The following is a 24,858-nucleotide window of genomic DNA, read 5'->3' on the forward strand; positions in this document are numbered from 1 at the left end:
CTATAAGACGCACCAGACCACAAGGCGCACCTAGTTTTTGGAGGAGGAAAACAAGAAAAAAAATATTCTGAATCTCAGAAGCCAGAAGAGCAAGAGGGATCGCTGCGCAGCGAAAGCAGCAATCCCTCTTGCTGTTCTGGCTTCTGGGATAGCTGCGCAGCCTGCATTCGCTCCGTAAGACGCACACACAGATGTATTTTTCACTCCTGAATAACTGATGCCATTTACCGTATTTTTCGCTCTATAAGACGCACCAGACCACAAGGTGCACCTAGTTTTTGGAGGAGGAAAAAATATTCTGAATCTCAGAAGCCAGAAGAGCAAGAGGGATCGCTGCGCAGCGAAAGCAGCAATCCCTCTTGCTGTTCTGGCTTCTGGGATAGCTGCGCAGCCTGCATTCGCTCCGTAAGACGCACACACAGATGTATTTTTCACTCCTGAATAACTGATGCCATTTACCGTATTTTTCGCTCTATAAGACGCACCAGACCACAAGGCGCACCTAGTTTTTGGAGGAGGAAAACAAGAAAAAAAATAAGACGCACACACATTTCCCCTTACTTTTTAGGAGGGGGAAAAGTGAGTCTTATAGAGCAAAAAAGACGGTATGTTTTGTTTCGCTGCATTCCACTTTTCCTCTCTCCCTGTTGAATCTACGCAACGACCCTGCGAAGGCAGGCCAGGCTGAGAGGCCAGCGGCTGGCTTGCAAGGTAGCCCAGTTCGCTTCAGGGCCAAGTGTTGGGAGAAAGGAACCCGGTGCCAGCCTGACACGCTAAATCGCAATGTTGTGGTCGTTGGAGGTTTGTAGGCAAGCCTACCTTCAAGGGGTATTGCTGCCGTAGTCCAAATTCCCCGCTTTCGCGGTAGCGGCCAGAACTGGTGGACATCCCACAAAGCTGAATATTGCAAGATTCGGGAAAGGCGGAAGAAAAGACAGCTCAGGGTTGGACTACGGAACTCCCTGCCACAGTAAGGAGGTGGTAATGTGTCCGAATACCAGTTGCTGGAAACCGCAGGAAGGGAGAGTTGTTCTTGTGCTTGCGGCCCCCCGTGATAATAGGGTGATGAAGCCAGGGGGCTCCCTTTGGCTCGATGCTGCAGCCAGGCTCTCCTACGTTCCCTTTCTGGTTCAACGTTGCCAGCCTATCCTAAGCTACTCCTTGTCTGAAAGACTCTGGGTTCTACCCAGCTATAACCTCTGCCCTAGAGTAGACCCGTTGGAAGGAATGCTCCGAAGTTCGTCAGGCCCATTAATTTCAGCGGGTCTCCTCCGAGTAGGGCTAGCGTTGGCGGCAACACATTCCCTCTCTGGCTGCACCGACACCCTAAAGCACATTCCGCTCCCACCCAAGGGGAAAAGAAAACCCCCGGGAACTATACGATATACAATATCTTTATTGTCATTGTCCTATGCAGAACAATGAAACTGAAAAACTACATAAAACATTCAAAAACCCCTAAAAACTCTGAAACCCCATTTTAGAAAACACTATACTATAGAGACTTCTTATGCTGTTTTTAGAACCAGAATTGCATTTGCGTAGAAACTGTTTCTCAGGCGGCTAGTCCTGGCCTTTATAACCCTATACCTTCTTCCAGAAGGCAGAAGCTGAAAGAGATCATTTCCGGGGTGCGTACTATCCTGCGCTATCTCTGCCGTTTTCTTATGGCACCTGGAAGCGTAGATTTGATCCAAGGTGGGAAGAGGGCACCCAATTATTCTCTCCGCAGTCTTTACAACCCTGGACAGCATTGTTTTTCCCCTGACCGTGCAGCTCCCAAACCACACACACAGACCGTAAGTTAATACGCTCTCCACAGTGCAATGGTAAAATGCCGTCAACAGGTCCTTTGAGAGATTGTTTTTCCAGAGGATTCTCAGAAAATATAGTTTGCCCTGCAGTGCTACAACTCCCAAAGAGACATAAAACTTGTCTGTGTTTATATGATTTGGATCCACGCACAGCTGATGAAGCCCCTTGGGGCGAAACAGGGGAATATCCAGAAATCCTTCTCTTGTCTACCTGTGCCTCCAGTGCCAGTGTCTTAAATCTACCAACCTTATCATATTCATTTGACACTTACAAGACTATTTCATGGTACTCTTCTAAGGAATACACCAGACAGAAAAATACAAGAGAAGATGAAGAAATTAGACTGACAAAATAGGAATTGCATTTTGTACATACTGGACATGGTGGCTAACTGAACAAGCTACATTTTAATATGTTATGTCACGATGCTGACTTTGACGTTATGAGAAGCTGCATCTAATTTTGAGAAGTAAAGGTAAAGGGACCCCTGACCATTAGGTCCAGTCGTGGCCGACTCTGGGGTTGCGGCGCTCATCTCGCTTTACTGGCCGAGGGAGCCGACGTACAGCTTCCGGGTCATGTGGCCAGCAGGACTAAGCCGCTTCTGGCGAACCAGAGCAGTGCACGGAAATGCCGTTTACCTTTCTGCTGGAGTGGTACCTATTTATCTACTTGCACTTTGACATGCTTTCGAACTGCTAGGTTGGCAGGAGCAGGGACCGAGCAACGGGAGCTCACCCTGTCGCGGGGATTCGAACCACTGACCTTCTGATCGGCAAGTCCTAGGCTCTGTGGTTTAACCCACAGCGCCACCCGCATCCCTATAATTTTGAGAAGTAGCTTCTAGTAAATGACAATTGTTAATATACAGCCAATTACCTCTACGTGTTTTTTTTCAAGTGGATTTGCGTAATATAGGCAATTCTAGTGGTTTTGAGCTACAACTTCCAGCACCCTTTAGCTAACATTCCAGGGATTATCGTATTTTTTGCTCTATAAGACTCACTTTTCCCCTCCTAAAAAGTAAGGGGAAATGTGTGTGCGTCTTATGGAGCAAATGCAGGCTGCGCAGCTATCCCAGAAGCCAGAACAGCAAGAGGGATTGCTGCTTTCACTGCACAGCGATCCCTCTTGCTGTTCTGGCTTCTGAGATTTAGAATATTTTTTTCCTTGTTTTCCTCCTCCAAAAACTAGGCGCGTCTTGTGGTCTGGTGTGTCTTATAGAACGAAAAATACGGTATTGGACGTGGGCGCAGCAGTGAAGGAATGTGCTTTAGCCTTTTCCGCCCCTCACCCCAAGTCTTCCTGCCTGAGACCTCCTTGTGTTGCAGCAGAGTTAAGAATAGCCACTCTGCAAACTATCTCCCCCTTTAAAAAAAACGCTTGTCTGTGGGTTCGATTCAGGGGTCGGGCTTTTCCCGACAGCTGCAGGCTGAGACGTGGAATATAAGTCTAACGGAAGAATGATTCTCTTGGATAGAGCAAAAAAAATCTAGAATTTTCATACAGTATCTTTATATGTTAACAGTGAACCCTGGCCTTTTCGTGTTTATCCAGAAGGCCAACACACGCACTTTTGTCTCTGGCAATATTTAAGGGGGGCATGCTCCCCTCCCCCCGATGATAGGCAATGCCATTCAAATGGTGTCCGTGCTCCGCATCTTGTGATTGATTATGCGGGGCAGGTCTTTCCTGGGCCTCTCCAATATTTTATTCAAATTGGCACCCCTGCTTCCAGACTGATCAGGCATGTGTTGGGGGGTGGGCAGCCAATTTAGAAGCCGACTTTTGAATTTCGGACCCAAGACTTTTTTTTTGCTCGTACTGCACTTGCTGCCTGCATTGAATCGTAAGTAAACTTTTTGTTCAACAACAACAATTTTATTATTGATACCCCGCCCATCTGGCTGGGTTTGTTTATCTTACTTAAAGTGTGCTTCATTCTATGCAACGGGGGTGAAAGGGGGAGGGTCAGCAGACCCCAAAGAAAAGGCATTAAAAGCCGCAATTGCCTTATTCCTGCGCTTTAGCAGGCTGCAAAATGTAAGAGCCTTTGACTCTACTGAAAAGGCTTCGCAGCCCATTCACTTTTTCTATTTCTCCCACACATAGGTGGGAAAGGAGGTTTTAATGTCCCTCTGCAGATTTAACCCTCGATCCGTCTCCTTAGTCCGCTCAAAGAGTCACGGCCGCTAACCGGACCTCCTTGCTGTTGTGTGTCGCACTCAGGGGGCCGGGTGCTGGAGGTGGGTTTCGGCATGGCGATCGCCGCCACCAAAATCGAGGAGTTCAACATCGAGGAACACTGGATCATCGAGTGCAATGAGGGTGTCTTCCAGCGGCTGAAGGAGTGGGCGAAAACACAGCCTCACAAGGTATGTCAGAAGAGCCCTAAGGCTGAATCAGGTCATAGAGGGGTGTGTGTGTGTGTATATATACACACACACATATACATATACATATACATATACATATACATATACATATACATATACAGTGGTGCCTCGCAAGACGAAAAGAATCCATTCCGTGAGTCTCTTCGTCTAGAGGTTTTTTCGTTTTGCGAAGCAAGCCCATTAGCGGATTAGCCCTATTAGCGGTTTAGCGGCTATTCAAGGCTATTAAAGGCTTAAGGGATTAGCGGATTAGCTGCTAAAAGGCTATTAGCAGCTTAGTGCCTTAGAAAAAGGGGGTGGGAAGCGGAAAAAAACCCCCAGGAATCGCAATACATTTTCGTCTTGCAAAGCAAGCCCATAGCAAATTTGTCCTGCGAAGCACCTCCAAAATGGAAAACCCTTTCGTCTAGCGGGTTTTCCGTCTTGCGAGGCATTCGTCTTGCGGGGCACCACTGTACTCTCTCTCTCTCTATATATATACATATTTTCAGGTATACACAAGCACCGTATTTTTCGCTCTATAAGACTCACCAGACCACAAGACACACCTAGTTTTTGGAGGAGGGAAACAAGAAAACAAAAATTCTGAATCTCAGAAGCCACAACAGCAAGAGGGATCGCTGCGCAGTGAAAGCAGCAATCCCTCTTGCTGTTCTGGCTTCTGGGATAGCTGCGCAGCCTGCATTCGCTCCATAAGATGCACACACATTTCCCCTTACTTTTCAGGAGGGGAAAAGTGAGTCTTATAGAGCAAAAAATACGGTATGACCCATATATTCAATAAACGTTTTAAGGATGTTAAAATGAATGTTTCAAGTTGTAAAATTTTCTGTTTTACAACTTGAAACATCCTTAAAACGTTTATTGAATATATGGGTAATAATTGTGTACACCTGAAAATGTTGGTAGCACTGAGATAAATTCAACAGTGCAAATAGTCTGATGGAATAATGGAATACTGAATGGTATAGTTTTCTGTAAAATATGCAGGGATTTATGATGTGCAGAATGAACCATGGAAAGAGAAGAAGGGGAGTCATTGCTGTTTTAAGGATATATTAAAACCATCCAAAGAAGGGGAGCCCACCACCTTCTGAGGGGGCCCATTCCACGGACAGGACGGCTCTCACACCCAGTATATCCTTCCTCGGGTTTAGTCAGAAGCTACATAACTCAGAGTCAGTGGCGTAGCGTGGGTTGTCAGCACCTGGGGCAAGGCAAGTAATTTGCGCCCCCCCCCCGCTGCACTGTCCCTCCCCCAGATAGTCTCTCTCTCTCTCTCCGCACCGCACCGCACGCCTGGCACCATCCCCTCCACAGTGGGCGGCGACCCGGCGGCTCGGATCGGATTTGCACAGCCAGCACTGCAGTGAGAGAGAGTGAGTGGGCCAGGTAGGGGCAGAGAGCTGCGAGTGCGAGCACGCCCCCCCCCCAGATGTTGCGCCCGGTGCGGCCGGCTACCCCTACACCCCCCACGCTTCGCCACTGCTCAGAGTGGTTCTCTTCCTTTTGATGATTTTCATAAAACTTTCAATTTTGCGATCTGAAATAAGCATTTTACTTTGAAATATCGAACAACTTCCCTTCTTCCCTTTCCATGGTTCATTTTAAAAACTCAGAGTGGTTTTTCAAGGTTTGTGTCTAGAGGGGGAAAAGCCCTTATAGGATCCATTCTTTCCCACGCACCCTCGCACCCAGGCCTGACCTGCAAAAGACGAAGCGGTTTAAAGTTTGCAATGTAGGCGCGATTCCGGGAGGGGCTGGCACACCCCCTACCAAGAAGCCTGGGATTGAATTTGCGGATTAGTGGCAGTACTGTTGTACCTTGGAAGTCAAACAGAATCCTTTCCGGAAGCCCAAAATGTTCGGAAACCCAAGCGCGGTTTCCGATTGGCTGCAGGAATCTCCTGCAGCCGATTGGACATCTGGCTTCCAAAATATAGTTCACAAACCGGAACAGTCACTTCCGGGTTTGCGGCGTTCGGGAGCCAAAACGTTCAGGAACCAAGGAACGTTCGAAAACCAAGGTACAAATTTTAATAATGTTTTTCTGCTTCAATTTTATTTCTTCTTTTGAGTCTTCTTTGCTCTCCAACAGCCCCTCTCTGACCCAAAGAACCAAACCAGGTTAAACTGCAAACCGAGAGGAGTTGGTCAAACTTTTCAGAGCCGATTCCCAGCTGCTGAGTCAGTTGAGTGGTCAGTCATTAACCTCCTCTCCTCTGCTCTGGTCCCAAGGTCGTCCCTTTGAAGGGGTTGTGGGAGGACGTCGTCCCCACCCTGCCCGAAGAACATTTCAACGGTAAGCAAGAGACCCGATTAAAAAGGTTTCCTCCCTTTCTTTCAGGACGCCACAACTGGTGGGCGTCCAGTTAAGCTGAACAGGCTCAGGACGGGTCAAATAAAGCCGTTCTTCGCCCCGTGCAAACTGTGGAACTCCCTGCCACAGTAGGCAATCAGGGCCAACTTGGATGGCTTTAGAAGGGGATTAGACAAATTCATGGAGGGGAAAGGCCATCAATGGAATCTATGTTCTGCCTCCTGGTTGGAGGGAGAAATGCTTTTGAATTCCAGAATTAGGCAATAGTAACGCACGCCCCGCCCCCATGCGACGTCACAGCCAGTACAGAGCCCGCCACAGTGGGGAGTGTCGGGGCGCACAATGCGCCTCCTCCCCTCGCTAGTATCCGCCCCGGAGCCGCGGCAAAGGTGTAAAAGAGCCACATGCGGCTCTGGAGCCGCAGGTTGCAGACCCCTGCTTTAGGAGGTGCGGGAGACTCCTAAGTTGGCAAAGTAACCTTTTCTGTTTTCCTGTTTCTTTCCTGCAACCTCCAGGAATCCTCTACGACACGTACCCTCTCTCAGCTGAAACCTGGCACACTCACCAGTTCAGCTTCATCAAGGTAAGGCGTGACGGCAGTCGCAAAAAGCAAGGTAAAGGTAAAGGTACCCCTGCCCATACGGGCCAGTCTTGACAGACTCTAGGGTTGTGCGCCCATCTCACTCAAGAGGCCGGGGGCCAGCGCTGTCCGAAGACACTTCCGGGTCACGTGGCCAGCGTGACATCGCTGCTCTGGCGAGCCAGAGCCGCACACAGAAACGCCGTTTACCTTCCCGCTGGTAAGCGGTCCCTATTTATCTACTTGCACCCCAGAGTGCTTTCGAACTGCTAGGTTGGCAGGCGCTGGGACCGAACAGCGGGAGCGCACCCCGCCACGGGAATTCGAACCGCCGACTTTACGATCGGCAAGCCCTAGGCGCTGAGGCTTTAACCCACAGCGCCACCCGCGTCCCCCTATAAAGGGGTAATGGGCCCCTTTATACGCCCAGCTGTCCTTTGTCAACAACAAATTGTCGCTCTTTTTTGTGTTGAATACATGCTATAAGGTAATTTATGGACCTAACAGGTATCTGAAGCCATTTGCACATAATTGTTGAACTGAAATACAATTAAGAAGAATTATATTTTGGGGGGTCTCCAAGAGAGCGGGGCCCTAAGCTATCGCTTGTTTGGCTTATACGTAAATCCGGCACTGGCTGAAATCACGTGATGCGAGTTTTAATCTGTTTTTCGTTTATTGTCCTTTCTTTTCGAAAGTCTTAAATCGTGGCTGCCAGATCTTCTAAATTTAATACAGTACAGAAAAAAGTTCTGAATCCATTTTGTCTCTCCCAAATGACCTCAGATATTTCTCTGCAAGGTCAAAGGAAATGAGGAGCCTCCCCTCTGTCTCTTTGCTCACAAATCCTGTCTCAAGGCACATTTAAGGTATGAATAGGTTGAGCCTGTGACCTGGATTCAGGAACTGAGTAGTCCAGAGGAGGGCAACCAAAATGGTCAAAGGCCTGGAAACGATGCCTTATGAGGAACGGCTAAGGGAGCTGGGCATGTTTAGCCTGGAGAAGAGGAAGTTAAGGGGTGATATGATAGCCATGTTCAAATATATAAAAGGATGTCACCTAGAGGAGGGAGAAAGGTTGTTTTCTGCTGCTCCAGAGAAGCGGACACGGAGCAATGGATCCAAACTACAAGAAAGAAGATTCCACCTAAACATTAGGAAGAACTTCCTGACAGTAAGAGCTGTTTGACAGTGGAATTTGCTGCCAAGGAGTGTGGTGGAGTCTCCTTCTTTGAAGGTCTTTAAGCAGAGGCTTGACAACCATATGTCAGGAGTGCTCTGATGGTGTTTCCTGCTTGGCAGGGGGTTGGACTCGATGGCCCTTGTGGTCTCTTCCAACTCTATGAGTCTATGATTCTATGATCATAACAAAAGAGTGGCCAGCATGCCCAGGTAATTCAATCAGGTAACCTGGCAGACAGGTTGTAGTCCGCCTCTTCTCTGATGTACTGGGGGTTGGGCTTGGGCTACACCCCTTCCGTGATGTATGTATGATGTATGGAGGGGCGGTCTTGGGTTCCAGGGTGGGCAGTGCAAAAGTCTATATAAGGGCTTTGCACACCTTAGGACAAAGGGGGTCCTCCACCTCTCTCCCTGTTGCAACAGCCTTAATAAAAGATCAGGCTTACTAGCTGCTTTGCTTCTCAATATGCTCTGGTTTGCCTCTTTTATTTTCTCCTACCAACAGACGCGGTTAAGGGACGCGGGTGGTGCTGTGGGTTAAACCACAGAGCCTAGTGCTTGCCGATCAGAAGGTCGGCGGTTCGAATTCCCGGTGACGGGGTGAGCTCCCGTTGCTCAGTCCCTGCTCCTGCCAACCTAGCAGTTCGAAAGCACGTCAAAGTGCAAGTAGATAAAATAGGTACTGCTCCGGCAGGAAGGTAAACGGCATTTCCATGTGCTGCTCTGGTTCACTAGAAGCGGCTTAGTCCTGCTGGCCACATGACCCGGAAACTGTACACCGGCTCCCTCGGCCAGTAAAGTGAGATGAGCGCCTCAACCCCGGAGTCTGTCACAACTGGACCTAATGGTCAGGGGTCCTTTTACCAACAGAGAACCTACAAAAGGACTCTGTATAGGCTCTTGGGTACCCCATAAGGGAAAAGGAGCAGGGCTTTTTTTCTTATAACATTCCTAACTTCAGATACGGGGATGCAACCAGCAGGGACCCCCAACCTTTCCAGGACAAAAATCCCCAGCAAAGCGTCCTGGGGGGAAAGAGCCCCACAAAGTCTGCCATAACTCCCATCCCTCCCCACTTTCCTGCAGGGCCATGCTTACCGCCTTCTGAAGCCCGGAGGTGTCCTCACCTACTGCAACCTGACCTCTTGGGGAGACCTCCTCAAGAACAAGTATTCGGACATCGAGAAGATGTTTCAGGTGAGGGCGAGGGAGGGCTTTGCAGGCGGGTGGAGGCCAGGGAACAAGAGCTCTGCGTCCGTGCGAATTCTAGTCTGGCTCCCGCAAGTAATAATAAATTTTTATTTATATCCCGCCCTCCCCAGCCGAAGCTGGGCTCAGGGCGGCTAACAACAATCAAAATAATCCAACATTCTAAAAACATTCATTATAAAATTAATTAAAATCAAATTGATGGCAACCATTAAGCAAAATTCTGTGCAGATTGCCAGAGGAGGGGGTCAGGCTGCGCCCTGACCAAAGGCCTGGTGGAACAGCTCTGTCTTGCAGGCCCTGCGGAAAGATGCCAAGTCCCGCAGAGCCCTAGTCACTTGTGACAGAGCGTTCCACCAGATTGGAGCCGCGGCCGAGAAAGCCCTGGCTCTAGTTGAGGCCAGCCTAACCTCTCTGTGGCCTGGGATCTTCAGGATGTTTTTATTTGCAGGCCGTAAATTTCTCTGTGGGACATACCAGGAGAGGCGGTCCTGTAGGTACGAGGGTCCTAATAGACCCACCCCATAGATTTAAACGGCTCTCGTCGCCATTCCTCTTCCTTGGATCGTTATACGAAAAAAAAAACCCCAAGGAAAACTGTGTTTTAAAATTCTCTGCTCTCTGGCACCCTCTGGTGTCGGATGTTCATAGCGCGTTCAAATTGCTGGTTCTTTACAACCGCGTGTCTTGTGTGGTGGGTTTAAAGTCTCCTCAAGGCGCTTTCCTCCCGCATTTTAGGAAACGCAGGTGGAGCACCTGGTGGAGGCCGGTTTCAAGAAGGAGAACATCCACACAGCCGTCATGGACCTCGTCCCTCCGTCTGACTGCAGATACTACTCCTTCCCCAAAATGATCACTCCCGCCCTCATCAAGTAGAGCTGTCAGCCCGTTCCCCCACCACCGGCTAGCTCTCTGAGGAAGGGCATGCTGACCGCAGCAGGAGCAGCCGAGACGGTCCGCTCTTTTGCGGCCAAACAGAAATCGGGGAGGGAGGCGGCCTCTCGTTTTTCGAGCCTCCGGGCACATGGACACGAGCCCTTTAGCCAAAAAAATTGCAGTCTGTTCTGTCGATCAAGAGAATTCTTTTCCACATTGCCTTGTCTCCTTTCATCTCTGCCGAACGGCAAACTGGGTGTAGGAGAAGGAGGAGTTTGGATTTGATATCCCACTTTATCACTACCCACAGGAGTCTCAAAGCGGCTAACGTTCTCCTTTCCCTTCTTTCCCCACAACAAACACTCTGTGAGGTGAGTGAGGCTGAGAGACTTCAGAGAAGCGTGACTGGCCCAAGGTCACCCAGCAGCTGCAGGTGGAGGAGCAGGGAATCGAACCTGGTTCACCAGATTACGAGTCTGCCACTCTTAACCACTACACCACACTGGCGGCAGCTTGGCGCCGAGCGATGCATGTAGAAGGTCTGTGGATCGATCCCTCCGGTGGCGTCTCCATAAGCAGGGCTGCGGTAGACCCTTCTCTGCCTGCAAGACCCCACACAGCCCCTGCCGGCCCTTGTAGAGAGATGGGCTTCTGGTCTGATTTGGTAACAGGCTGACTCCTGTTCAAATTTGCTTTTCCATTCAGAACCATGAGGACTAGGGACATGACTTTTCAGCTCAGCACCAGTGTGGCCTGTGGAAGGCGCCGGGTTACATCCCCGACATCTCCATGCGGGAGAACGGCTACCAGCCAGTGTAGACCGTACTAAGCCGGATGGATCAGTAGTCTGGCTACATATAAGTCACCAGCCTATCTTCTGTTGCTGTAGTAAAGGTAAAGGGACCCCTGACCATTAGGTCCAGTCGTGGCCGACTCTGGGGTTGCGGCGCTCATCTTGCTTTAGTGGCCGAGGGAGCCGGCGTACAGCTTCCGGGTCATGTGGCCAGCAGGACTAAGCCGCTTCCGGTGAGCCAGCGCAGCACACGTAAATGCCGTTTACCTTCCCACCAGAGCGGTACCTATATATCTACTTGCACTGGTGTGCTTTCGAACTGCTAGGTTGGCAGGAGCAGGGACTGAGCAACAGGAGCTCACCCCGTCATTGCGGGGATTCAAACCGCCGACCTTCTGATCGGCAAGTCCTAGGCTCTGTGGTTTAACCCACAGCACCGCTCGCTGTAACAAGGCTCTAAAGCAGGGGTCAGCAACCTAAGGCCCACTGGCCGGATGTCGTTTGACCGGCCCCCGAACTGAGCTGCCTGCTGGTGTGCTGCGCTAAATTAGCACAGCGCGGTGCGGTGCGAGCTAAACTAGCTTCTGCGGCGCCGGAAATCGCGTCTGTGCAAACGCCGGAAATCACAAGCGGGACCAATCTGGCCCACGCAAGATAAACCTTGCCGACCCCTGCTCTAAAGGCGGACGATTGGTCCATGCAGCCTGCTGAGGACTACTCTGTCTGGCAGCAGCTCTCCAAACAGAGGTCTTTTTTACACCCACCTTCCTGCCTCCAAAGCCCAAACTTTTATCCCCTGAGCAAACAGGCTGCCTTCCGGAAGTCGACCCGAACGACGCTGGGTCTCATCCCGCTCTTGCTATCGCAGTTTCACATTTACCGTATTTTTTGCTCTCTAAGACTCACTTTTCCCCTCCTAAAAAGTAAGGGGAAATGTGTGTGCGTCTTATGGAGCGAATGCAGGCTGCGCAGCTATCCCAGAAGCCAGAACAGCAAGAGGGATTGCTGCTTTCGCTGCACAGCAATCCCTCTTGTTGTTCTGGCTTCTGAGATGCAGAATTCTTTTTTCTCTTGTTTTCCTCCTCCAAAAACTAGGTGCGTCTTGTGGTCTGGTGCGTCTTATAGAGCAAAAAATGTGGTATATCCCAACTTATTCCTAACAAAGGAGCTCGACTCGATGTGTTTAGTTCTCCCCTCCCTCATTTAATCTTCACAAAAAACGTGAGAGGTTGGTTAGGCAGAGAGCTAGCGACTGGCCCGTAGTCACCAGTTGCAAAATGTTTGAATGGGGTGTGTGTGTGTTAGCGTTGCCTGAACCGCAACTTCAGCTTTTAAAAAGAAAAGCTTCTAGTCCCCCTGATGGTGTTGTTTAGTTGTGTCCGACACTTCGTGACCCTGTGGACCAGAGCACACCAGGCACTCCTGTCTTCCCCTGCCTCCCGCAGTTTGGTCAAACTCAGGCTGGTAGCCCTCATGATGGTAATACAGTGGTACCTCAGGTTACATACGCTTCAGGTTACAGGCTCAGCTAACCCAGAAATAGTGCTTCAGGTTAAGAACTTTGCTTCAGGATGAGAACAGAAATTGTGCTCTGGTGGTGCGGCAGCAGCAGGAGGCCCCATTAGCTAAAGTGGTGCTTCAGGTTAAGAACAGTTTCAGGTTAAGAACGGACCTCTGGAACGAATTAAGTACTTAACCCGAGGTACCACTGTATGCCTCAAACCTTTGAAGGTGACCCAGAAACTACAACTAATCCAGAATGCAGCAGCTAGACTGGTGACTGGGAATGGCTGCCGAGACCACATAACACCGGTCCTGAAAGATCTTCACTGGCTCCCAGTACATTTCCGAGCACAATTCAAAGTGTTGGTGTTGACCTTCAAAGCCCTAAACGGCCCAGTAGACCTGAAGGAGCGTCTCCACCCCCATCGGCCAGCCCGGACACCGGGGTCCATCTCCCGAGGGCCTTCTGGCGGTTCCCTCCCTGTGAGAAGCCCTTGATTGTGAAAAGAGACAGGCCACCAAACCAATGTACTCTCTATATATAATTGCAAACTTGTAGAGAAAGCTGTGTGCAAAATGCGCTAAACCACGGGCGCCACCGTCATTTTCGGGCCCGCCAGCCGACGTGCCGTTGCTACTTCCGGTACCAAATCTGGAGTCGTTTTTCCCGCTTGATCTTGCGCTGCAGCTGCAGAATCCCGTAGAGAAGAGCTTCGGCTGTGGGGGGGCAACCTGCGAAGAAGGGGGTTCGCAGTCAGACCATCACAGGGCAGAGGCAAGGCGGTTGTCCAGGCCGGAACCTCCTTGTATTGCATAATGATAATAGAACCGTAAAGTTGGAAAGTATCCTTAGCCCAAGCCCCTAAGGGATAACAATAGCAATAATGATCTGTTTTTTTATATGCAGTACATCTGACTGGGTTGCCCCGGCCACTCTGGGTGGCTCCCAGCAAATTATGAAACATCAAACAATAAAAACCTCCCTAAACAGGGCTGCCTTCAGATGTCTTCTAAAAGTCAGATAGTTGTTTATTTCCTTGACATCTGATGGGAGGGCGTTCCACAGGGCGGGCACCACCACCGAGAAGGCCCTCTGTCAGGTTCCCTGTACAGTGGTACCTCGGGTTACATATGCTTCAGGTTACAGACTCCGCTAACCCAGAAATAGTACTACGGGTTAAGAACTTTGCTTCAGGATGAGAACAGAAATTGTGTTCTGGCGGCACAGTAGCAGCAGCAGGAGGCCCCATTAGCTAAAGTGGTGCTTCAGGTTAAGAACAGTTTCAGTTTAAGAACGGACCTCCGGAACAAATTAAGTACTTAACCCAAGGTACTACTGTAACCTCACAACTCACAGGGAGGGAACTGCCAGAAGGTCCTCGGAGCTGGACCTCAGTGTCCAGGGTGGACGATGGGGGTGGAGACGCTCCTTCAGGGATACTGGGCCGTTTAGGGCTTTCAAGGTCAGCACCAACGCTTTGAATTGTGCTTGGAAATGTCCTGGGAGCCAGTGTAGGTCTTTCAGGACTGGTGTTATATGGTCTTGGTGGCCACTCCCAGTCCCCAGTCCAGCTGCCGCATTCTGGATTAGTTGTCGTTTCCGGGTCACCTTCAAAGGTAGCCCCACGGAGAGTGCATGGCAGTAGTCCAAGCGGGAGATAACCAGAGCATGCACCACTCTGGCCAGACAGTCTACGGGCAGGGAGGGTTTCATCCTGCATACCAGATGGAGCTGGTAGACAGCTGCCCTAGACGCAGAATGGACCTGCGCCTCGATGGACAGCTGTGAATGCTTCTGAATATCTGTCGCTACAAACCACAGAGGGAGAGAGTTGTTCTGGGGCTCAGAACATGCTTGTGGGCTTTCCTTGGGGGAATCCTGTTGGCCACCCATGCTGGACGGGCCCGATCCACCGGAATGGACCTGCGCCTACATGGATAGCTGTGAGTCCAAAACGACTCTGCAAGGAGGCCGGATCTCAAGTCCAGAGTCATCACCAGCCACTTTGGACTCCATGTCCTGGGCTGATGGGAGTCTGAAGCGGCTGCAGGCTGGGGAAGAGCAGCCAAGGAGAGGCAGCTAGCAGAATCAGAGAACCGCAGAGTTGGAAGGGCCCCCCAGCGGTCATCTAGTCCAACCCCCAGTGACACACGTCGTCTTGTTTACCTGGGACGTAGATGTCCACCGGCACGATCCGGTCGCAGCCACGAACCACGGAGTAAGAGTAATGGTAGTAGCCGCCACCGTTAGCACAGCTGAAAATAGCAGGACAAAAAAACAATGGAGGGCAGTCCAGTGTTTTAGCGAACGTATTATTCAGTATTTAAGCCATCTTTTTGGTGTCGCAAACTCACCCCCAGTGCCCCCGACCCTATAAAAAAACGTTATTCGGAAGAGCAGTTTGCACAGCCCACAAAGGACGATAACAGCGTGATGAAATTCCAACAGGAGTGGTTGATTGCATGTGTTCAAAATCCCATTTAAACTATTTAAATCTGATTATTTCAACCAAACGGATGGACTTTATCCCATGATACCAGCTTTTCGAAATCTGATTATTATATTTGCACCTCTGACACCCTTGGCTGCCCCCCCCCCAAGAGGTGGCACTGCTGATTATGGGATACGTCGGTTTAAACGTTTCCCCCTCCGCGGAAACGTCAGGGAGTGCGGTTTGCAGGAGGAGGAAAGATTCGGTAGAGACAGCAGCAAAAGCGTGTCAGAGCCTAGAGTTCAAATCACGGGCGACAACCAGCAGCAGGGAGATGAACGAAGGTTATAAGCTTGAAAAATGATTACAGTGGTGCCCCGCAAGACGAATGCCTCGCAAGACGGAAAACCCACTAGATGAAAGGGTTTTCCGTTTTTCGATGCGCTTCACAGGACGAATTTCCCTATGGGCTTGCTTCGCAAGACGAAAATGTCTTGCGAGTCTTGAGATTTTTTTCCGCTCCCCAGCCCCTTTTTCTAAGCCGCTAAACCGCTAATAGCCTTTTAGCAGCTAATCCGCTAAGCCTTTAATAGCCGCTAAACCGCTAATAGCACTAATCCGCTAATGGGCTTGCTTCGCAAGACGAAAAAACCGCTAGACGAATAGACTCGCGGAACGGATTAATTTTGTCTTGCGAGGCACCACTGTACAAAGTACACCCACTTTCCCCGACAACAATAGGAAAGAAATATTTCCATTTTTCTTTACCTCCCCATGGAGACTACGTAGCGTGGCTCAGGCATCTGGTCATACACCTGTCGAAACAAAGAAGACGACGAGTTTTGCATGCTGGAGTCAAAATGAGTTGCAGAGACCTGGGATCTGCAAAGCTTAGCAAGTTTATTTTTATCTATTGAATGTGTGCACCGCCCTTCATCCTACAATCTCGGGGTGGCACACAGGGTGGAAACACAAGATAGAAGCGCAAAATAAATTGTTAAAACAGCAACACACCCACCCCGCGCGCAAAAAAACCACACACATTAAAAATTTCACAGAATATCAAAGGTACGGCTGTACAGATTATAAACAAACCAATAAATCAATAGAAACTAATAATAATAATAACAACAACAACAACAACAACAACAACAACAACAACAATAATAATTGCTTCTGCCCTTTAAAACTTTGTACTCTGCCTGAGGGCTGTGTTCCCTTCTGGATACCATCATCATTATTAGTTTCTATTGTTTTACTGGTTTATTTATAATCTGTACAGTGGTACCTTGGGTTACATACGCTTCAGGTTACACACTCCGCTAACCCAGAAATAGTTCTTCAGGTTAAGAACTTTGCTTCAGGATAAGAACAGAAATCGTGCTACAGCGGCAGCGGGAAAGCCCCATTAGCTAAAATGGTGCTTCAGGTTAAGAACAGTTTCAGGTTAAGAACGGACCTCCAGAACGAATTAAGTAATTAACCCGAGGTACCACTGTATTATGTTTTTATATATGCTGTAAGCTGCCCAGAGTGGCTGGGGAAACCCAGGCAGATGGGGTGGGACAGAAATAATAAATAATAATAATAGTAATAGTAATATTATTATTATTATTATTATTATTATTATTATTAAACCGTTTACAGTTATGCCCAAGTTAATATAACCACCAGCCCCAACTAAACATTTTACCAACCCCAACAGAAGCAAAACAAGAGGAACCAAAATTTTAAATTGTTTAAAACATTTCGCCTTTAGACCTGCCCTCTGCCAGCAGGCGGCCCCCCAGAAGCGAATATGGCCCTCGGGCCAAACCAATGTCTCCCATTGTCCCTGAAAGTGCCGCCTCTTGGATTCCACCCGGCCTACCTTCCGAAGGGCAGGTGCCATCTTATTGGTGAGCGTGCCCGCCACGATCATGACGTCGGCTTGCCGGGGGCTGGCTCGGAAGACCACCCCGAAGCGGTCCATGTCGTAGCGGGGGGCAGCCATGTGCATCATCTCGACGGCGCAGCAAGCCAAGCCGAAGGTCATCGGCCACAAGGAGCTCTGTGGGCGGAGGAGATGCTCAGCATTGAGATATGAGCCGCGAGGTAAAGGTAAAGGGACCCCTGACCATTAGGTCCAGTCGTGACCGACTCTGGGGTTCCAGCGCTCATCTCACTTTATTGGCCGAGGGAGCCGGCGTACAGCTTCCAGCTCATGTGGCCAGCAGGACTAAGCCGCTTCTGGCGAACCAGAGCAGCGCATGGAAATGCCGTTTACCTTCCCGCCGGAGCGGTACCTATTTATCTACTTGCACTGGTGTGCTTTCGAACTGCTAGGTTGGCAGGAGCAGGGACCGAGCAATGGGAGCTCACCCTGTTGTGGGGATTCGAACCGCCGACCTTCTGATCGGCAAGTCCTAGGCTCTGTGGTTTAACCCACAGCGCCACCCGCATCCCTATGAGCCACTAACTTTTATTTTAAAAACTAGAGGCTTTTCTATTAGGAATTGTAGGTGCTAATACAGTGGTACCTTGGTTCTCAAATGCCTTGGTTCTCAAACAACTTGGAACTCAAACACTAGCAAACCCGGAAGTAGGTGTTCTGGTTTGCGAACATTTTTTGGAAGCCGAACACGCTCCGTTTTGAGTGTTACGCTGAGGTGTGTCTGTTTTCGCCATTTATTTTGCGTTTTTGTTTTTGCGGCTTCCGCATTTGGGAAAGTGTGGCTCGGGGTAAAACACAGGTATATAAGGCTTGAGGGCCTGCAGGAGATGTTACGGGCAGGATGGACTAAGTCTCTAGCAGCAATTAAACAAAATAATAATAATAGGGACGTGGGTGACGCTGTGGGTTAAACCACAGAGCCTAGTGCTTGCCAATCAGAAGGTCGGCGGTTCGAATCCCCACAATAACAGGGTGAGCTCCCATTGCTCGGTCCCTGCTCCTGCCCACCTAGCAGTTTGAGAGCACACCAGCGCAAGTAGATAAATAGGTACCACTCCGGCGGGAAGGTAAACGGCGTTTCCGTGCGCTGCTCTGGTTTGCCAGAAGCGGCTCAGTCCTGCTGGCCACATGACCCGGAAGCTGTACGCCTGCTCCCTCGGCCAGTAAAGCGAGATGAGCGCCACAACCCCAGAGTCGGCCACGACTGGACCTAATGGTCAGGGGTCCCTTTATCTTTACCCTTTAATAATAATAATCCTCGCAAAGCTGCCACTCACCCGCCGAGCCCAGTTGATCAAGTCGTCTAGCTTGGTGATGACGTACTCCCCTCGGCTGCTAGGAAGGTACGACTTCTTCTGAACGACGGTGCTGGCGCTCTTCTGCTGAAGCTGAGCAGAACTACGGAGGAAAGGATACCATCAGGGCGCCATTCCCTGCTGAGGAATCACAGGGGGTTGGGCTAGATGACTCCCTTAGAACCCAGTTTCATGGCTCTTGTTATCACTCCAACCGTGCTGGTTTCTGACTGCATGAACAAGAGCTGGGTGCAAATTCCGGTATCGGCTGCACAGACCTGTGGAACTCCCTCCCACAAGAAGTTAGTCAGGGACAAGTTAGGCATCGAGTCCAACGAGGAGACGCCACCCCTACTGGAGTTTCAGATGCCCGGTCAAACTGTTTAATTTCCAGTGGCCTTTGCACCGCCCTGGATGGATCTCAGATGTTCTCGGGTGGAGATATAAAATTCTTGGTGTTTAAAAATGTCTGAGTTTTAAATTGCTTATATGTTATCGTTGCTGGGGGTCGTTTTGAGACCTACATGAGTGGAAAGCAGGATATACCGTATTTTTCGCTCTATAAAACGCACCAGACCACAAGACGCACCTAGTTTTTGGAGGAGGAAAACAAGAAAAAAAATATTCTGAATCTCAGAAGCCAGAACAGCAAGAGGGATTGCTGCGCAGTGAAAGCAGCAATCCCTCTTGCTGTTCTGGCTTCTGGGATAGCTGCGCAGCCTGCATTCGCTCCATAAGATGCACACACGTTTCCCCTTACTTTTTAGGAGGGAAAAAGTGAGTCTTATACAGCAAAATATACGGTAAATAATCTTAGAGAAGCGTATGAGATATGAGATCTGTCATCAAATATTGGAAGGGCAGTTGTCCCATGGGAGACGGAGCCAGCAAGGACCCGAACCAACTGATTCAAACATTCTAGTGGTAATAATAATAATAATAATAATAATAATAATAATAATAATTTTTATTTATACCCCGCCCTCCCAAGTCAGGGCCGGGCTCAGGGCGGCTTACAAGCAATAATAAAAACAAGTTGAATGATTACAACTTAAAAACAAAATTAAAATATAGCATTAAAATATTGAAACATTAAAATATTGAAATGTAGCCTCATCGCAGGAGGAGAAGGAAAAGAAAAAAGAAAAAGAGGGAGGGAATCAAATTGGCTCCAAGCCAAAGGCCAGGCGGAACAACTCTGTCTCACAGGCCCTGCGGAAAGAAATCAGAGCCTGCAGGGCCCTGGTCTCATGAGGCAGAGCGTTCCACCGGGCCGGATCCAGTGTTGAAAAGGCCCTGTCTCTTGTTGAAGCCAATCTACCGTATTTTTTGCTCTATAAGACTCACTTTTTCCTTCCTAAAAAGTAAGGGGAAATGTGTGTGCGTCTTATGGAGCGAATGCAGGCTGCGCAGCTATCCCAGAAGCCAGAACAGCAAGAGGGATTGCTGCTTTCACTGTACAGTGATTCCTCTTGCTGTTCTGGCTTCTGAGATTCAGAATATTTTTTTTCTTGTTTTCCTCCTCCAAAAACTAGGTGCGCCTTGTGGTCTGGTGCGTCTTATAGAGCGAAAAATACGGTAACTTCCTTAGGGCCCTATCAAACAGTAAGAGCTGTTTGATAACAGACCAGTCTCCCGTAGAAGGTGGTGGACTCTCCTTCCTCCTTTTTAAGCAGAGGTTGGAAGGCCATGAGTCAGGGATTCTTTTGCCGCAACCCCTGTATTGCTGCGGGTTTGGCTGGATGACCCCTGGGTTCCCCTTCCAATGCTACAATTCTATGAGGCAGGCTAAGCTGAGAGGTGGGCAACCGGCTCGAAGAGAGGCGATCGGAAGCGAGGTCTCCCTGGTTTGTGGCTGCCCCGCAGCGGCTCTCAAAGCTGCTTTCCGCCTGCCTCACAGAATCCCCCCTGGCTGCCCGGCGACGAGGGGGGTGTTTGGGGTTCGGCCTACCTGTCTGTGCTGTCCGTCACGGGCGTCTGATGGAGCGAGCGAGCGGGTGCGCTGGACACCGCGAGCGGCCTGTTGGGAGACAGCGAGAAGTCGTGGGTCTCAAAGTGGGGCTCGTGCACATCGCTCGAAATCAGCACCCCACCCCAAAGTTACATTAGCATCCTCCTTTAGTGGGGCAGAGGGACGCGGGTGGCGCTGTGGGTTAAACCACAGAGCCTAGGGCTTGCCGATCAGAAGGTCAGCGGTTTGAATCCCCACGACGGGGTGAGCTCCCGTTGCTCAGTCCCTGCTCCTGCCAACCTAGCAGGTCGAAAGCACCTCAAAGTGCAAGTAGATCAATAGGTACCGCTCCAGCGGGAAGGTAAACGGCGTTTCCATGCGCTGCTCTGGTTCGCCAGAAGCGGCTTAGTCCTGCTGGCCACATGACCCGGAAGCTGTACGCCGGCTCCCTCGGCCAGTAAAGCGAGATGAGCGCCGCAACCCCAGAGTCGGTCACGACTGGACCTAATGGTCAGGGGTCCCTTTACCTTTAAAGAGCCGAAATAATCAAACAATTGGGCTCAGTGTTCTCTAAGAGAGTGAGAATTGCCTTAGGCATACTTACCTCCAAAGGGACAGGCCACGCAGGGCAACGCGGGAAGCTGGAAATAAAACCACAGCGTAGTTGAGCACAGATTAAATTCCACAGAGATCATACAAATGGATTTTTGCAGAGCTAAAAATGGACGCAGAGACTTGAATAGATGAGAAATCAGGAACTGCGTAGAGGTAGAAGGAAGTCATCAAATAAATCAGGGAATAAAACCAGAGATTAGGTACAGATAAGAAAGCGAGAGTTGCGAGGAGAAAAAGATAAGGTCAAGATAAAAGGATCTCTCACTGGAAATATGTGTTTAGAATATCGTCGATGATGGTTTGTATTTATTAAACAGCTGCATGTTTTTGACAAGATTTTTTCATTTGAATTTTTTTGTTTTTGTCTTTTCTTTCTTTTTTCTTTTCGTGTAGATTCTTTGTCTTTTCTTTCTTTTTTCTTTCCGTGTAGATTCTTTTTATAATAGAATAATGTGGTTCATTATGTGTAACATTTAATGTGCAAATAAAAATTAATAATAATACAGTGTTACCTCGGGTTAAGTACTTAATTCATTCCGGAGGTCCGTTCTTAACCTGAAACTGTTCTTAACCTGAAGCACCACTTTAGCTAATGGGGCCTCCTGCTGCTGCCGCACGATTTCTGTTCTCATCCTGAAGCAAAGTTCTTAACCTGAAGCACTATTTCTGGGTTAGCAGAGTCTGTAACCTGAAGCGTATGTAACCTGAAGCGTATGTAACCTGAAACGTATGTAACCTGAGGTAGCACTGTAAATACAATTCTACCATTTTTGTTCAGAGGGAGCATAAGGCACTGTCCTATGCTTGCTGGCTTCCGAAGGCAATTAAGGGACAGATCCAGCGCCCGGGCTCTGTGCCTGAGCACCTGTTCCACTTGCCTTCGCCCGACAACATCCCCGCCACTTTCCAGTCACCCGAGGGACCATCTCCAGCTTCCTAGCGAAAGGCTCATATTACCAAGACACGTTGTTGTTGAGTTGTTTAGTGGTGTCCGCCTCTTCGCAACCCCCTGGACCAGAGCACGCCAGGCCCTCCTGTCTTCCACTGCCTCCCGCAGTTTGGTCAAACTCATGCTGGTAGCTTCGAGAACACTGTCCCACCATCTCGTCCTCCGTTGTCCCCTTCTCCTTGCGCCCTCCATCTTTTCCAACATCAGGGTCTTTTCCAGGGAGTCTTCTCTTCTCCTGAGGTGGCCAAAGTCTTGGAGCCTCAGCTTCAGGATCTGTCCTTCCAGTGAGCACTCAGGGCTGATTTCCTTCAGAATGGAGAGGTTGGATCTTCTTGCAGTCCATGGGACTCTCAAGAGTCTCCTCCAGCACCAGAATTCAAAAGCATCTATTCTTCGGCGATCAGCCTTCTTTATGGTCCAGCTCTCACTTCCATACATCACTACTGGGAAAACCAGAGCTTGAACTATATGGCCCTTTGTTGGCAAGGTGATGTCTCTACTTTTTAAGATGCTGTCTAGGTTTGTCATTGCTTTTCTCCCAAGAAGCAGGCGTCTTTTAATTTCGTGGCTGCTGTCACCATCTGCAGTGATCCTGGAGCCCAAGAAAGTAAAATCTCTCACTGCCTCTATTTCTTCCCCTTCTATTTGCCAGGAGGTGATGTGACCAGTGGCCATGATCTTCGTTTTTTTGATGTTGAGCTTCAGACCATATTTTGCGCTCTCCTCTTTCACCCTCATTAAAAGGTTCTTTAATTCCTCCTCACTTTCTGCCATCAATGTTGTGTCATCTGCAGATCTGAGGCTGCTGACCTTTAAAGTTTGGAAGGGGGGAGTTCCTGGTCCCTTGAGCCCCCCCTGCTGGCCTGGGGGGGGGGTCAGCCAGCAGGGGAAGCCCACCCCCCCAAAATATACCCCCCACCCACCCAGCCCAGCCCCCACCTCACCTGCCAGAGTCGCCATTTCTGCAGCCCTTCAAGCCACCTTCTCCCTCCCTGGGCGGAGCCAGGCGGGTCCTGTTCCCTAAAGGCTCCGGGTGGGGAACCGACGCCACCGGCGCCACAGTTCCGCCCTGCAAAGGTTCCGCTTCCGGCTCCTGGCGGCGCCGCCTGCTGCTGCTGCAGCTGTTGCTGCTGCCACCTAGTGGCGAAGGGGAGGGATAGCAGGCCTTCCCTTTTCAAGGTCAAAAATACATTATACTGTAGTAACAAACTGGCTTAGGGAAGTTGTTTTATTTTTATTATTTTTATTATTTTATTTTTTTCTATTGGATTTTTTTAAATGACAGAGGAAGCAAGAATTAAGCATGGCATCCAAATGTTCAGAAGGAAAATGCAAAAAAGAAAAGAAAAATGATAAATAATAATAAAAAAGACAAAATAAAAATAAAATTGTGCTTGAAATACAGCAGCTCTTTGAAATCAAGGTATAGTAGCAAACTGGCTTAGGGAAGTTGTTTTTTATTTTATTTTTTCTATTGCATTTTTTAAAAATGACAGAGATAGCAAGAATTAAGCACGGCATCCAAATGTCGAGAGGGAAAAATACAAAAAAAGTTAAGAAAGAGAAAAGAAAAATGATAATGAAAAAAGAAAAAGACAAAATAAAAATAAAAATGTGCTTGAAATAACTGCTTCCTGCTTTGTTGCCGGCGCGGCCATCTTGGTTCCTGGCAGAGGCTCCCTTGCCCTTTCTTGCACACACATATTTTTTATAGCGTCCCTAGTTTTCCATCCACCAATCCATATTCCCAGCAACCTCCCTTGATGCAATCTCGCGCGCCCCAGCTTGCATTACTATTTTATTTTTGCAAAAATAAAATTAAAAGGAATATATATTAAAAAAAAGGCAAGCTTCCCACCGCGTCCCTGGGTGGGCTCGAACCACCAACCTTTCGGTTAACAGCCGAACGCGCTAACCGATTGCGCCACAGAGACCCAGCTGCCTCTCTCGCTGCCACCGCCGAACTTAGGAAGGAGGAACCGCATTGCACAACCCAAAAGCATGAATTGCCAGCTTCTCTTTTGTGTGCAAGGTGAAAGGAAGGTTTTTATTGTTCCTACCAACCAGAGGAGGCCAGCTAGCCTAAATCATTATTTATATATATATTTAAATATAATTTTTATTGATTTTAATATATAAAATAAACATATAAAATAAAATAAACATATAAAATATATAAAATAAAATAAAGATATAAAATAAACATATAAAATATATAAAATAAAATAAACATATATGAAACAAAATAAACATAGAAAATATATAAAATATTTTATATAACATATAAAATATACCACAAAACTTATCACTTATACAGTCTTTTTAGACTTCCGTCAGCACCTCTGATGATCCACCCTTTTAACCACTTCTTATGCATTTCTTAACTTTATATTGCCTTTACATCTCTTAACAAATCATCCTCCTCCTTCTCCATTTTTGCAATATTTCCAATAATACTCCTCACAAAACTTATTGCAAACCTACAAACGTCGTCCGATCTTCACAATGACTTTTCAAATAGTCCGTAAATTTACTCCAGTCACCCGTGAATTTCTGCCCACGTCAAAAAGTTTGATCTTGTTCCAGTTATTAACTTTGTTCAGTGACTTCCTCGCTTCCCCTTGGTTGAATTTCATCGCATGTCCTTTTAACGGTTTTCCAAATCCCAATTTTTATGAAATTTAACTTAAACATTAACATCCTTAGATCTTCACCTTATGGAATTAAACATATTAACTGTAATTTTCAATAAGGCTATGATTTATGTTTGTTTGTTTTGTGTGTGTTTGTTTGTTTATAATATTGTGAAAACTAATAACATTTTTGGAAAAGTTTGATCTTGTTCCGGCTCCCTCCCTCCCACCCTGTTCACCACTTTGCCCCCCTCTTGAAAAAGCTGTCTATAATAAATATTCTTGAAATAAACCGCTCTATAAATCGACGATTGCAATCTCAACGCAGCACCCACGAACGGGCAGGTCTTTGCCCCAAGAAGCTTACAGGTAATTT

General features: G+C 48.5%; 2 protein-coding genes and 1 long non-coding RNA gene across 5 annotated transcripts in view; 1 reads left to right on the top strand and 2 right to left on the bottom strand.

Moving 5' to 3' along the window:
* Positions 1–10,594, top strand: part of GAMT (guanidinoacetate N-methyltransferase) — a 230,584-nt gene extending 219,990 nt beyond the window's left edge. For all 3 annotated transcript variants that reach the window (XM_083421896.1, XM_083421897.1, XM_083421898.1), the window contains exons 3-7: positions 4,045–4,190; positions 6,450–6,513; positions 7,047–7,114; positions 9,380–9,490; positions 10,241–10,594. In XM_083421896.1, coding sequence (XP_083278022.1) covers positions 4,045–4,190; positions 6,450–6,513; positions 7,047–7,114; positions 9,380–9,490; positions 10,241–10,378 — 527 coding nt within the window. In that variant the 3' untranslated portion in view covers positions 10,379–10,594. The remainder of the gene's footprint in view (positions 1–4,044; positions 4,191–6,449; positions 6,514–7,046; positions 7,115–9,379; positions 9,491–10,240) is intronic.
* On the bottom strand, positions 10,480–11,320 carry LOC310668679. The gene is made up of 2 exons (XR_014506787.1): positions 10,880–11,320; positions 10,480–10,630 (listed from the first exon to the last, which is right to left on the bottom strand). It is a non-coding gene; the product is annotated as an uncharacterized lncRNA (long non-coding RNA).
* Positions 11,321–13,206: 1,886 nt separating this feature from the next.
* On the bottom strand, positions 13,207–22,900 carry NDUFS7 (NADH:ubiquinone oxidoreductase core subunit S7). Its single transcript, XM_083421950.1, has 8 exons — positions 22,794–22,900; positions 20,890–20,926; positions 20,286–20,354; positions 18,317–18,437; positions 16,977–17,156; positions 15,875–15,921; positions 14,842–14,930; positions 13,207–13,406 (listed from the first exon to the last, which is right to left on the bottom strand). Exons 1-8 carry the CDS (start codon positions 22,807–22,809, stop codon positions 13,309–13,311), a joined length of 657 nt encoding a protein of 218 aa, XP_083278076.1. The 5' UTR covers positions 22,810–22,900; the 3' UTR covers positions 13,207–13,308.
* Between the last annotated feature and the right edge of the window lie 1,958 nt (positions 22,901–24,858).

The sequence above is a fragment of the Podarcis tiliguerta genome (assembly GCF_965153285.1).
Source record: "Podarcis tiliguerta genome assembly, chromosome: 18".
Lineage (NCBI taxonomy): Eukaryota > Metazoa > Chordata > Lepidosauria > Squamata > Lacertidae > Podarcis > Podarcis tiliguerta.